At 48.0% G+C, this 14,072-nt stretch overlaps 6 protein-coding genes across 6 annotated transcripts; 3 read left to right on the plus strand and 3 right to left on the minus strand.

Moving 5' to 3' along the window:
* Nucleotides 1-1,225: 1,225 nt before the first annotated feature.
* ALT_7504 (uncharacterized protein) lies at nucleotides 1,226-1,615 on the plus strand (the record flags this gene model as incomplete). Its single annotated transcript, XM_033564092.1, has 1 exon — nucleotides 1,226-1,615. One exon carries the CDS (start codon nucleotides 1,226-1,228, stop codon nucleotides 1,613-1,615), a length of 390 nt encoding a protein of 129 aa, XP_033419983.1.
* Nucleotides 1,616-2,145: 530 nt separating this feature from the next.
* On the minus strand, nucleotides 2,146-3,403 carry ALT_7505 (putative acid phosphatase; the record flags this gene model as incomplete). The annotated part of the gene is made up of 2 exons (XM_033564091.1): nucleotides 2,146-3,053; nucleotides 3,175-3,403. 2 exons carry the CDS (start codon nucleotides 3,401-3,403, stop codon nucleotides 2,146-2,148), a joined length of 1,137 nt encoding a protein of 378 aa, XP_033419982.1.
* Nucleotides 3,404-5,366: 1,963 nt separating this feature from the next.
* Nucleotides 5,367-6,810, plus strand: ALT_7506 (putative MFS polyamine transporter; the record flags this gene model as incomplete). Its single annotated transcript, XM_033564090.2, has 4 exons — nucleotides 5,367-5,518; nucleotides 5,585-6,508; nucleotides 6,561-6,648; nucleotides 6,703-6,810. 4 exons carry the CDS (start codon nucleotides 5,367-5,369, stop codon nucleotides 6,808-6,810), a joined length of 1,272 nt encoding a protein of 423 aa, XP_033419981.2.
* A 1,483-nt stretch (nucleotides 6,811-8,293) lies between these two features.
* On the plus strand, nucleotides 8,294-9,010 carry ALT_7507 (uncharacterized protein; the record flags this gene model as incomplete). The annotated part of the gene is made up of 1 exon (XM_033564089.2): nucleotides 8,294-9,010. One exon carries the CDS (start codon nucleotides 8,294-8,296, stop codon nucleotides 9,008-9,010), a length of 717 nt encoding a protein of 238 aa, XP_033419980.2.
* A 68-nt stretch (nucleotides 9,011-9,078) lies between these two features.
* ALT_7508 (fungal specific transcription factor domain-containing protein) lies at nucleotides 9,079-11,327 on the minus strand (the record flags this gene model as incomplete). Its single annotated transcript, XM_089600274.1, has 6 exons — nucleotides 9,079-9,806; nucleotides 9,862-10,127; nucleotides 10,180-10,368; nucleotides 10,441-11,029; nucleotides 11,080-11,125; nucleotides 11,238-11,327. 6 exons carry the CDS (start codon nucleotides 11,325-11,327, stop codon nucleotides 9,079-9,081), a joined length of 1,908 nt encoding a protein of 635 aa, XP_089455167.1.
* A 2,036-nt stretch (nucleotides 11,328-13,363) lies between these two features.
* ALT_7509 (uncharacterized protein) lies at nucleotides 13,364-13,993 on the minus strand (the record flags this gene model as incomplete). The annotated part of the gene is made up of 1 exon (XM_033564087.2): nucleotides 13,364-13,993. The coding sequence occupies one exon, from the start codon at nucleotides 13,991-13,993 to the stop codon at nucleotides 13,364-13,366; it is 630 nt and encodes a 209-aa protein (XP_033419978.2).
* Between the last annotated feature and the right edge of the window lie 79 nt (nucleotides 13,994-14,072).

Genomic DNA, 14,072 nt, shown 5'->3' on the forward strand with positions numbered 1-14,072 from the left:
GGACTTCTAGGCTATCATAAAGTAACAAATACATAAGCTCTACCCTACTCTTATTGTCTTAAGCAAGCGCTTACAGTCGCATAACCAAACTGCTAAAATTGAACCCAACCCCCACCAAACTCACAGCAGTTTGAATTCAGTACCTAGCCTACAGAATTACAAGTCTCGGTTTCCCTGGAATGAAATCTAATTCAGTTTGGTTAAAACCATCAGTTATAGTTTTTGCAGTTTCATCAGATTAGGTGAATCCACCCAATCCATTTTACTAGTAATCACTAGTATCCAGGATTTCTTCAGAGATATTGACATCACTAGTTAGCCTAGGATCTAGTCTATCTAAACATCAAATATAAATTCAAAATATGTAGTGGTTGCTGATATACAAGCAGATAGTTCATTTTTGTCACGGGTTGGTATGAAAGTAACGCGGATATATATAAAGAATGTGATCAATGGTTGACAACCACTATTAATTCGAAAATAATGTTTCAATCACTACATATTCAACCCCTTAGATATCAAATTGATATTTTAGATATAGATTAGTATGATAACTACCATATTCATATAGAATATTTATTTTCTATAGGCATGGTAGGTAGATAGTATGATAGATAGTATGGTATTCGAAACCTATTGAAAATGGGGTAAAAATTGGCGACTTATCCAACCCACAACCAAACTGTATCTTACCATAGTTAGTTAGTAGGGGCCTTAGGGGTGGATTTTGTGGTGAAACCCCGCACCGAATCGCGCCGGACCAGGGTTCCAATTTCTAAAATTGGACTCAAAATCAACAGTGGTTCAGTGCCAACAGACGATCCGCACGGCTTTGCAGGAGGCATACCATGGGTAAGCTCACTCTCCTGACCACCTAACACCATCTTATATAGCTATTTTTCCTACGTGGTTACTTGTTTCTCTAGGTAAATGTCCATGAAGCTTTTGCGTCACTATCTCATGATACCCTAGCATAATGCCCTAGCCCTTATCGAAGCCTGACGCTAGTACATTTTAAGGGAGTCACGCGATGTTGATTCTAGCCAATTACAGAAGGGGGTGTGTGTGCCTAAGCTAGGGGGGGGTACATATAAACATGTAACAAAACCCAAGAAAAAGGGGCCAGGCAAGAAGATAGGTCGGCTGAGGCAGCAAGCTGACTTTGGTATAATTGCATCTCTGCTTTGGCGTTCGGTCGCAGTGACATACTCTAGTGTCATACACAATGGACAACACGACATGCTACAAAGATGAAATTGCAAAGCTGGTCGCTCAACATGGAGCAGTTCCCCCTCCTTGGTTCAAGTTCCACGACACCCATCCATACAGCATATGCTGGCGTATGGGCGCCGGCGAATCCTACATAACAATATTCTTTACCTGGTGGGAGGAACAAAAACAAAGCCTTGATGAGTCACAACGAATTGAGTATTTCCGGAAATGGCCGCCTCCACCTCGATGGCTTACTTGGATGATAGAGGTCATTTGGGATCTTAACCCTGAGAATTTCGACGATGATGATGATTACTGGCCCTACTTCAGACGGACTGAGGCACTTGGTTTCGGGGGTGAGGATGACTATAAACGTGACAGGGATGAATGGGACGAGATGTGAGAAGGGGCGAGTGGCTAGGAAAGAATGATCGTTGAGAGCGACAGGATATTTCGGCTCACATCCACAATCCTTTGATACTTTTTCTAGAAATCTCAAGAAATAATCGGTCGATCTTTGTACATCAACTTCCGTTTAGGGATGCACCACTGTACGAATGCCCTGAAACGAAGGAAAGGAGGGAAAGGATATACAATCGTGAGTCTTCCCGAGGCGGACTTGGAAGGCTTGACTGATTGGGTTCGAAAGCTCGAGGACCAGGAGGCAGACGCTCATCGGCTATTACCAGGGGTGCAGTTGCTCAATTCTATCGGTCTCTAGGGCTGGCCATTGGAGACGAGACGTATTATACCGAGGAGCATGTGACTTCCCTCCGGAAAACTTCCCTTTCCCAGTTCTCCATCTAAAATGCATACATAGAGATATCTAATATAGATAAACAGGATGAACAAGGTACCTTGTCCGAAGAAAGAGAAATATAGTGAGTGATGCAACAAAGGGCTGAAGCAAAACAACACCAGGATCCTAGCCGCCTAATGAACAAGATCAAACAGGTTGCCGTTGGTAGCATTTGTGTCGTTGCGACCCAGGGATCCCAGCCCAAAGTTCTGGATGGCACCCCGAAGAACACCGTAGTGGGTCATGTAGGAATCGTTCTCGGTGTCGAGAGTAATACCAGCACGGAACACCAGTGTCAAAATCTGGTTATTGTTATTGGGGGCCGTGTCATCGTCGTTCTGCCAGGTGGCCTCGTCGAAGGTGGCAACGACAAGCGTGCCCTGCTTCTCCAGTTCCGGCAGGTAGAGGTCCAGGAAGGCGTTAAACCAGTATCCCGAGGTGGTGGTCTGATGCACGTAGGCCGAATCCGACATGGGGTCGTGGCCGTTGTGCAGCATGTCTGGGACATAGTAAGAGTAGGCGGGCAGCTTGCCGGACATGACGTCGTCGGCGAACTTCTCTGTGGCGTTGTAGATCTTGGCGCAGCGCTCATATTCGGAGGTGTAGGTGCTGAAGAGCAGGGCGGGGACGCCCAGACGACGGTAGACCTGCGAAGACCACTCGGGGTTGGTGCTGTCGATAGGTCCATTAAAGATGTAGTTATTGCAGTCGAGGGACCCGCGCTTGGTAGCGGCTGGGCTGTACCATTCGACGTACATGGCGTAGTTGATGCCCCTGACGTCGAGGAGATCGTAGATGGTGGTTGCATCGATGTTGTAGAAGTCCTCGGCGTCCATGCCGAAGAAATCACCCGCGAGAAGAGCAGCGTAGTTGGGCAAGGAAGGATGGGTGACGCCGTGGGAGTTGGTCAGTAGTTTGCCGCGGCGAGCGAGCAGCTGCCAGTACGGATCGGACATGGTCCAGCTGAACACCTCGTTCTCGAAGATTACGTGATGGATCTTCTTGAACTTCTGGCCCTCGACAGGGCCCTTGGCACGGTCTTCTTTGGGGGTCGAGGAGAGGGGCCGGATCTATGCTGCGGGGGTGCTTCTCTCCGACAGAGAAGAAAGGGTACATGTTGTAGGAGCCGTCTGGGATGTAGTAGCCATCCTGAGCATCGTAACCGGTGAGGTTGGCAATGGCAACGGTCTCGTTGTTGACGGACCAGCGATAGTAGTCACCATAGACTTTAGCGTCAAAGGGAGGTCGGTAGACAAAGGTGTAGTTAGCAAGATAAGGGTCGTTCCTCTGGAACACACCACCCCCGATGAAAGGGACGTCAGCAGCCGGGATAGCATTCTGGCCGGATGCCAGAGTGGCCAACGCCACTAGGGCCGCAGAGGTAGCAAACATTTTAAATAATAACAATCAAGCAACACCAAGACAGTGTGTGCTGGAAAAGGATATCTGCTTGAGCTCCCAGATCAGACACAGGTCCATATGGAAAACCAGTGCCTTTAATCGCCCTCATATCAGACGGCTGCACTCCATTTTGCAATCAGACTAAATACAGCCAGGGACTCAGCTTACTAAAGATGGGTTATGTAAAGTTTTTGGACTTAACCAGCGACTAGTCATTGGCGTGCTTGAGGCACTAGCTTAGGAAGTAACTGTTTCACTCTTTGTGCAATCATTGTTGTACTCAGCAACCCAACCCCACCCCCCAAAAAAACAAGGTAAGCCCCAAGAGTCGGTGTATATACATACATATATCTATATATATGTGAAGAAGTGTTTTCAATGTTTGGAACGGATGCCTATGCAGAGACTGTGAGATTACTTCCCAGCTGACTATGTAATTCATACAAGTGCAGGTAGTATAACAACTGAAAACCGCTGTGAAAATAGTGTTAATGAGATATAACAGAAGGCTATTCACCTCCAACTTCGCCTTCACTATCATTCTCACTGTCGTCATCCAGAAAAATTATTTAAACAGCATTATCCCATTGCAACATGTCGTCAGGGGTCTCCACTGCATCAGCACTTTCGCCCTAGGTACGCTTCAACCCATTCCAACTCGCGGCCGGTCGCCACTAAGTCATCTGACGCCATCTCTCACAAAGTATTCCGCTCCAACTATGCAGTTGCCACGCTCTTCAACCAGAGAAACCTAAAGACTAGCTTTTTGCCTTGCAGTGCGAATATCTGCTCGCTAGATGCTAAATAGCTCTGTCCAGTGAGCGAGTTAGCTAGGTAGACGCCCCTGATTTTGACAGCATCCAGCAGGCATTCAATCTGAACGAAGATATCTTCAAGTAGTCGAGTACCGAATATGAAGCAAGGAATTATCCCTAATCCTGGATGCCTAATTGGATGAGTATTCTGAAACCATAGCCACATCTCTCTATAATATATAAGCTGACCTTTACTTTTCATATCACCATGGCTTCTCTTGTATGTGCTGAATATGGATTGGGTTTGCCACTCTTGGGTGCAGCCAATGCTTGACTTAATGGAAACTCCTCTCATGGATGGGACATATTGTTATTGCAACTTCCTGGCAGACTTTTGTTGGCGTACGATCTCGCATAACAGATGCGAGGCGTGTACTTTGTATTAACTGCTCTTCTGAGCCACATAGATTCAGCTTCATCAAATCCAAGTATGAAGTTAACAGTATTTATTTTGCACAGACTCGGCTCTTACTAGGCGAGGATATGTGGTTAGCCCACCGTCACAATGGACAACTCTATTGAACTTCCGTGTACCATAGGCCAAGAAGCAGCTTGCCTGGGCTGATCCGTGGTTCGACATGAGCGGCTAAATTCTGTACTCGTTAAAGGCTGCCGATCACTAATCATCCGAATCAGGATGAACCTCGGCAACTTAACTCATTGTATCATAGCCAGCTGGAACCTCAGCAAATCGCTGCAGCGAAAAAGAGCGGGCAGTGTCCTCTACGTTGAGTCTGGAATATATCAACGAGCTTGGCAGCGCCAGGCGCATACAGGCGAAAGATCACCTCATCCGCCCATGTCGATCGGACGGATCACATAAACATGAAAAGCTCTCGTCGAGGGTACCGGTTGACCAATTGACCAATATCGTCTGGACGTTCCGGAGCCGACAAAATGAGCGTTCCAAAAGCTTGCTGTGAGGCTTTAGAGCAGTGTTCGGACAGTGGGCTCAAACACTCTCGTCTCGGGGAGTATTATACCCACTTCGCCGTTGCACTAATGGGTTCGATACATTCTACATATCTATCAATTTTATCTAGTAGAATAAAACCCTGGGCCCCCTAGAGATGTTGGAAAGTCCAAGCAAATTCTAACTTGCAACTTGCAACTTGCACCATCTACACCACCTGGTCAAAATGGAGGCTCCAAGCTCAGAGAAGCCTCTTCATGACCCCGACCTCACTCAGATACAATGGGACGACCCCCGAGAAAAACGGAATCCGCAGAACTGGCCACTATGGAAGAAGCTCTTCCATACAGTCGTGCCATGCATTCTCGCGTTTGTGATGTAAGTGTGGTCCAATCAGAATAAGAAATAGAGCAGAACAAGGACTAAGGCTATGGGTTTATGCAGTACCTTTGGAACATCCGTCAACGAAGCAGCGTTAGGAATACTTGCGAGGAAGTTCGAGGTATCCCGAACAGTATCTATGCTCACTCTCACCCTATACACACTCGGTTTGGCATTCGGGCCGCTATGTATCGCACCATTGTCAGAGATTGTCGGCCGCCGCTGGGTCTACATCATCACCTCATCGCTTCTGTTAGCTTTCAGTGCGGGCGCCGGGGCTGCAAATAATTTCGCAACTCTCCTCGTATGCCGCGGGTTGGCTGGATTTTTTGGGTCCGCTGGAGTAGCGGTTGGTGCAGGAACCCTAGCTGACATCTGGTGTCTGGAGGAGGAAGGCGGTCTTGCATCCTTATTCTTTATTTTGGGTCCATTCTTAGGGCCCACAATGGGTCCTCTTGCAGGCGCCTACGTTCTCCAGGACCATAATAACAACTGGAGATGGACACAGTGGGTGATGGCGATCCTCTGCGCGCCAGTGTGGATAGGCACAGTCCTGATGAGAGAAACCCTGAAGGAGAAAATTTTGGCCAAGTCAAATCTTCCAGAGAAAGCTATATTGCAGAACAGTAAGCCTACACTGGGTCAGATCCTCACTGTTGGGCTTGGAAGGCCTGTGAAGATGTTGTGCACTGAGATCATTGTTTTCTCGTTGACTCTGTACACTGCGTTTGCCTACGCGATGATCTTCAGCTATTTCGCCAGCTCATCATATGTCTTGAGCATATACTATGGGTTCAACTGGCAGCAAATCGGATTGAGCTTTATCAGCGTCATCGTCGGATACATTCTCGCGGCTTTCATGTTTGGAGTGTTCGATAAGACTCTTTATGCCAAGGCACGAGAAGCGGGTGGTGGTACTGCCGCTCCAGAGCATCGTCTCTATTCAGCGATCGTAGGCGGCATTTTATTGTCTATTGGGTTATTTTGGTAAGATGCAAACGAGACCCTCCTTTTTTACTCCCACTTAGTCCCTATTCAGGTATTCCTGGGAGGCCCACGATGGTGGTCACTGGGCTGCGCTTGTCTGTTCGGGAATTCCCTTTGGAATAGGAGCTTTCTCCCTTTTCGTGAGTTGCCCAGTGGATGAAGGTTTGGTGTGAGTAACTAACTGATCTCCTCAGCTGTCTACTATCACCTATCTCGTTGATGTCTACAAAGCCCGAGCCGCAGCCTCAGGTGAGAAATCATGTCTGGATGCTGCGCTGTTCCCTGTGTATCTGCCGTACTGACCAAAATACTAGCTCTGGCTGCAAATGGAGTTATCAGATATATCTTAGGAGCAACATTCCCACTATTTACAGTACAAATGTACCAGAAACTCGGAGTCCATTGGGCAGGCAGCGTGTTTTCCTTTCTGTCCCTTCTTCTCTTACCAATTCCTTGGGTTCTATTCAAATATGGACCCTTCCTGCGAGGCAAAAAACGTCAGTGATAGTATAAAGCGTGGGAAATGGGTGAGACACCGAGACACCCTCTGACCAACTGATTTTTAGACCTAACACAATTAACTCAGCAGGTTGTTGTGCAGGAGTTGGCTCTAGAATCTGTTTCAAAGACGTGAAAACGCTTACTTTCTTCTTCGCATCTTCGCATCTTCGTCAACATTTTGTCTTATTTTAGATGAAATTCCCGTATTCCGAGCGGGCCAACAGCCCTGGCCTTTTACATCAGGTATACATATTGACTGCTTTGGCTAAATGATATCGACGTGTTTCAGCAAAGGAACGTCCCTCTGCCCTCTCCTAGCACTGGTGGCCGATCCTCTGCCGCTACAGTATTGTCTTTCCGTACTTGGTGGCATTTTTGTTAAAGGCAGTTCCTGGTCGGTTATGGGACCAACAAAGGGTTCTATATCGATTCATGAGACGGCACCTAAAGGTACACAATAGTGTCAGATTTCCTTCAAGAACCCAACTTCGATAAGTTTGGCCAGTGGCACCCGCAAATTCGCCGTCTTATTCCGGGTATTCTCTCTGATCTACAAAAAGGCATGCAGCTGCGCCTTTACAAAAATGTTGGTACCACTCTTGATCGTCATTTGTTCCTTCCCGATGATGTACAGCACCTTAGGCTCAAATGCGACTTGTATCCTTTCCAGAGCAATGTATAACTCCCATAATGTGGAGTAAGCTCTCAGAAGCTTAGTAGCCTGCTGGGGTTGTGGCTATCGGGGCGAAAACTGCGACAACCAGCGAATGGTATCAGAAGAACAATGGTAGACCGGATGCTATTCGTACCGCGTGGGCCTTTCCCAATACAGCTCGATGTTCCCGCTCTGCAGCGCCATTCTGCCATGTATAATAATGGTCCGATGGCTCCCAGTTCTATGCTGTGTGCTGCCCACTTTGAATACCTCAGCCAAATGACTCCTCGCTGGAGCCGACCGGAGATCCGCGCTTGATACGGAACGTCGTCGGAGAAATTGTACGTTGACGGGATATGATCTTATCATGGCCTGTAACTAACCCCTTCGAATCTTCCACTATGCATTTAAAGCCGAGATACCACGGACACGGTTCATGAGTCTATCTCGTTTCCCGTGCCAAGAATGTCGACCACGGAGGACGGGATCCTTGAAACAGCCCGCTCCGCGATTATGACATCTGGAAAATGGCAGTATTTAAGCGCTAGGAAACACGACCAACAGTATTAACTATCAACAAACAAACAAACTTCACTTGACACTCATCCTTCAATACTACTCCTACCAAGATGGCCCCTATCCACGTTGGCTGCCCGCTCTTCGATTACCAGACGATCGACATCATTGGACCATGCGATCTGCTCAATTCCGCGAGTAAGATGCTCCTGGAGGGTATCAATTACTATGCCCCCGTGGATCCGAAACTACTGGCAAAGGCGCCCGAATTCGTCTTCCACCATATCGGAGAGACCATGGAGCCGGTACACCTGCTTACAAGCTCTGTAACAGTGGTGCCTACGGTCGCGGTGGACGACGTTCCCGAATTGGATATCCTCATCGTCGGTGGGGATATCCCTGCGGAAACAAAGCTTCCTCCGAAGTTGCAGGACCTCATTCGCCGCCATGTTGCCTCTGGAAAGTTACTGTTCACGACCTGCACCGGAGCCGCGGTTGTTGCAGCCACCGGCGCTCTAGACGGCAGGAGGGCCACAGTCAATAACCTCGAGTACAATTGGATTAAGAAGAGATATCCGAATGTCAAGTGGACAAAGGAGAAGAAGTGGATTGTTGACTGCAACGTTTGGACTGGGAGTGGAGCTGTGGCGGGGATGGATATGGTCGCCCACTGGATCAAAGAGACTTATGGGCTGGACCTTCTTGTGCAGGCGGCATTGTCGCTTGATTATGAACCGCGGGATGTTGACGGACTTTACAATGTTCTGCCCCAGCGATACGATGCAACTGGGAACAAGATTTCCACCCATGTCTTTCCCGACGAGATCTGAGGTATCCTTATGCTGAAGCTGCAGTTTCGCGGATTTGAGGTCTGGAGCATGTATCACTTGTCAAAACTCTAAAGATAATTGCTAGAAAGTGTATCCATCCAAAAAAGATCACCCCAAAGCTTCTCATCTTCTATCCTCTGTACTTCCGTAGTAATAGCGCTTTGTAGTGCGGGTAGATCCTGAGCCTGGGCGACCTGACGGCTCGAATACCGCACTGCAGGGCAGCGGTGCAGCCCTTGAACAGACGAGGCTGTGTTATTCAAAGCCTTAAGCTCGTGATGAGCATGGCGGCTATCACGAATCTGTGCGGGATTCTCTTTTGCCAATGCATAGGAAGTTCTTACGCTGCCCACGATCTCGGGCAGCCTCGAAAAGAGGCTCTTGGTGGGTATTTGCCTATTCGGCAATGGCCTAATAGCCTGTAAATGAGACAACAGTCTATCAATGTATTCTTGTAGATCCACAGTTTGCTGTGCAAGGTCCACGTTCCACTGGGGTACTTCTGGCAGTCCCACGGACAACCTGTACAGCACAAAGACAGTCAAAACAACTTGACACCACGCAGAAAATGGCAAGTTATTTTGCTCCGCAGCGGGAAGGGCGAAAAACCAATCGAGATATTCTTTCGTAGAGCTGACGCATTTGATCAAGTTGCTGATGACCATTGGATGTGCAGATAAGATGGTAGAAGCTTCCTGCGCCTTTGGAGATGGAGGTCTTCTCTGCCCGTAGCAATACACCAAGCCCATTTCTTGTATCCGAATCTTGACGGCATAATAGCCGTTGATCAGCAACACTAGGAACTTCAAGTCAGCTGAATTGGAATCCCCCAGAGCTTGAGAAGTTCCTACCCGTAGTGCGGAGATCCGTCGATAGAGACGACCACCATTCTTCTAACCACGTCGTGAATCTTTCAGCATGGATGTACAACCGAGGGCTCTGAATGCCTTCTGACCGGTGAGTCTCACAGACTTCCTCAGTGAACTGTAGCACCTTCGTCATTGGGTATATCATAAGATCTGTTTCAAATTCTGCCTGTTGCTGCAGCATCATCGCGCATCGAAGCATGTCCTGGTGAAATTGGAGATTGTTGGGCTTCCCCGAAGACGTTGCTATTCTATTGAAGTTAGCTCAAGTCCATTGGCGCTTATCCAGGTGGGGCATCGTACATGTTAGATATGTAATAGCAGCCTAGATAAGCACGGCATGCTTCCCGGATATAAGCATCACCCAGCTCGGCTCGCTGGTTAACTAGGTGGGCAGCCTCTTGATCGAGGCCAAGGTCAATGACCATGCTGATTGCGATTTGTGAGTACTGGTATGCTTGCTGGCTTCCTGGAACAAAGTGGAAATGGAACCTGAAATTGGTCAGCTTGCTAGTGCCCCTGATGTCGACAAAATAGAAGGTAATGTGGGAACTGAAATCTTACCAGGCAAGATGGACAAGTAATCCCTGGAGCAGGTCTAGATCCTTCTCGCCAGCTATGATAACCCGCTGGCTGAGGGATTCTTTAAACTGTCTGATCAGAGCGTCTTGAAGATGACAGTATTTTGAGGAAGCAGCAGCAACAGCTGCAAGCAATAGGCAGGGGCGATCTTCAGCCATTGATGCAGCAGTACAGGCGTATGGAAGCCGCACGAATGGAAAGTAGCACGCCATGCCGCGGAACTTGTCTAGAAGATGCTCGACGACGACAGGACTGAGTCCCAAGTCGGTGACCCACGCGGCGTCCATGGCAGTGGATGAGCCCCACGGATTTTCTAGGGTATTTTCAGTGGTACCCTGGTTGTCGCTTGGCTCCAGGCCTTCGCCCACTTCCGAATTAGGCTGGTTCTCGTGGCTCATCCATTCAGCTGTTCGGTGTGGCCTGTCGCTAGAATATTCGGGAATTGCAGGGGGTCCAAAATCGGTATCAACCGGGGGTTGGACTTCATAAAGGGGAGCGCTCGAGCCCGAAAGAAGACCGATGATATCGGTGAGCTTGGTCTCAAGATCGACCAGGCGCCTTCGTCCCCTCCCTATCAGCAAAACTTACCTATCAACTGAAGAGCCCTCTAGGGTAACTTACGGCTTTGCTCGCTGTGAAACACGAGCTCGCTGTCTCGGCTCTGGAACTACGCATTGAGAGTTTGATCTGGCACATCTACTCAAATTAGCCTGAGATGAAGTATACGATCAGGGATGTGACGCGCACTTAGTACAAGGCTGGCCCCCTCCGAGTCGAACACATTTGACCTTGAGGACACGGCATTTTTCGCACGCAGGTGTCGCTTTCTTTCGCTGACGAGATGAGTCCATCAGGATTGCGTTATCCATCGTCAGTCGCTCCTATCTATCATGGATCTCAATATTGTAGGCTAGAAAAATGAGGGGCTTCTATGTGTTAAGACAGTTTATGACACCACTAGATCAGGCATTTCGGCTGACAAATCCAATCCCTGCCCCTCATCTAAGTGGTAAGACATTAGGCGCATCCAGCTCGCTGGAACCCGCGACATGAGAGGGAGCATTGATGTAAAAAGCGGGTCCCGCCGTCTCCGAGTCATCTGGCCGCGTGGGATTTCACAATACCTACAATATGTAATATACTTAACAGTAGTTAACCTCGGAAATAACGGTGTTAGCCTGAATTAATGCTATAGTGTCTTGGAGTGGCTGTGGGGGGAGGCTTCGACAACTAGAAAAAAACAAACAGCCTGCATTGCATTCCCGTAAGGCCCGCCCTCGGCGTTGATATCATGTTGGGCGACGCAAAGGGTGATTGCTCTGACGACGCCCTACGTCTTGTGCTCCAATAGTGTTTGCCTGGTCTGGAGAAAGCGGTGGAACATCTAGATAAATGTTAGCCCAACTGTTGGCCCAAACTGACTGCATTAGTAAAGCGCGCATGTCTCTAGGCTGCACTCAATTCCAGGCCTACCGTCTCTAGGGTGGGTTCTGAGTTAATCAAAGAGTGCAAGATGGTGAAGCTGGTTTTGCACTTCTCTATACAATAGTTTAAGCTTTCTCTCTTGACTGGCTTCCACGATCTTGGCCAATCTAGTTCCGGTGGCTTGACCAATCTAACCGCCGTTGAAGGTGCTTTTCCGTCGCCCAGACTTCCTCAAAATGTGGCTGTTTTTGACCTGACCCGGACTCCAGGGCATACGAAGCCTCTCAGAAGATGGGCTGCACTTGATCCAAACAACTCACATAACTTGCCCGCGTAAGTAGTAATAGACAATGGAGACTACAATCAACCAATATAAGCCACTATTACGCCATCGTCAACCAAACTCTCGAGATGAAGAGGCGCTGTTGCTCAGCGCAGTCTTGATTAAATGCCCCTCGCTATTCATCAGCTTACTAGCAGAGGAGCTGGAGACTCCACCGGGACCTTTGTGCTATACCTCACCCAGATGCCAATGCGGGGGGTTGGATGTCACGGGAGAACCCACCAGAAACTCATGAGATTTTGGCAGACTAGCTTTAGCAGCTGGAAGTAGACTAAACCAACACATCTAAACTTAATGGAGTTGCCTAGTATCTGTGCAGAGCAGCTCATAAGACCCTGTATTATGATTCTCCTAATAGATTTAGTCTCTCTCCTGTACTACTACTAATAGATTAATGAAAGGATAATATCATGAGTGCCATAATAGATATACTCCCCTTAGAAACTACTGTACAGGGAATATTAGATGATGAGCTTTACCTTCCCCCCTTTCATTGCTAGTCGACTCCTATTCCAGGACTCCTGGAGACCCTATTGTATAATATATTATAGCGTGAGAACCTTGCACTGGGCTGCAAAAAGCTAACCATTGAGGTAAAAGACCCACTATGATTGATCCTCAAATCATGCCCAGCTTCCACATACATATCTTTAAGCCTTACTGCAAGCCTCTAACATATAGCCCCCTTGGCTTGACATATCTTTGTGTGAGTACAAGGTATCTAATCCACTGCAGTCTTCACTAAGATAGATGATATAGAACCCTGCTGTTAATTACTGGCCTTTTAATCCTCTATATTGTATTTGTGGTCATTGGAATGCAGAATCTGTTTGTGATTGGAGGGTCTAATACCTCTTCTATGTGATTGACCTTGGCATTTTTGCCTTGCTAAGCTATAGCTATTACCCGAGAAAGTGAATCAAATGTAGCAATGGGTATTGGGGGAAAGTAGGGCCACCAAGCAACAGAATTGAACAACTAACTCCTGGCTGGCTGTAATATGTGTCCTGGCCGCTTATGAATGGTGGGGACCATTTTCTGCTATATTCAGTAGCGGTTATAAAGGATCCCTAGGTTGTGCTGAGGAGGAGGGGAAGTCCATTGTAGAGCCACTAAATATACTCTGGCAAAGAGGAATCAACATCGCTCTTCTCCTTTCACTTGATCTAACCGTTGAGCAAGCACTTGACAAGGCCAGTCGCCTTCCAGATTCAAACTTTCAGATCGCTTAAACCCTTGAGACTCATAATATTTGATCAATTTGCCGTCGCCACCTGCATAGCAATCCACCCGTAACAATGAGACTCCAGCCCTGTTGGCAAGATCACGTGCATGTTCCAAAAGACGTTTGCCAATGTTGTTGCCAGCCCATCGTCGATCTGTGACTAATAATCGCACGTAAAGCTCAGGCTCAGAAACAGGCAGCACATAAGGCATCCTGTCTCCAATAGCAACCGCTCCTATGATGATCCCTGGAGCTTCTCCGTTCATAGTTTGGGGGTTTATATTGGATGGTCGATTTTCGCCCGGCATGGGCGTGTCATCGGTACCCTTGATAGCGAGCCAAAGACCAAGGCCGGTTGTTGCAAATTCTTTGAGTCGTTCGGCGCGTTGTGGATTCTCAGAAAACGGTGCTGCTCCCCATTGCCCAACTCTGTCCTGCGATGCCAGCCATTCGACTGCCGTATCTAGGAGATGGAGGACTGCCGGAACGGCGTCCACCGTGCCCCGCACGATAGTGATGTCGTGGAATCCATTATGAATCATGCTTTGAAAACTTTTAGTGAGTATCTGTGAATGGCCTTTTGCTTCTGTTCTTCATTTGATATTTTCCCCTCCTGATCTC

This window comes from Aspergillus lentulus, assembly GCF_001445615.1.
Source record: "Aspergillus lentulus DNA, contig: Alt16, strain: IFM 54703, whole genome shotgun sequence".
Lineage (NCBI taxonomy): Eukaryota > Fungi > Ascomycota > Eurotiomycetes > Eurotiales > Aspergillaceae > Aspergillus > Aspergillus lentulus.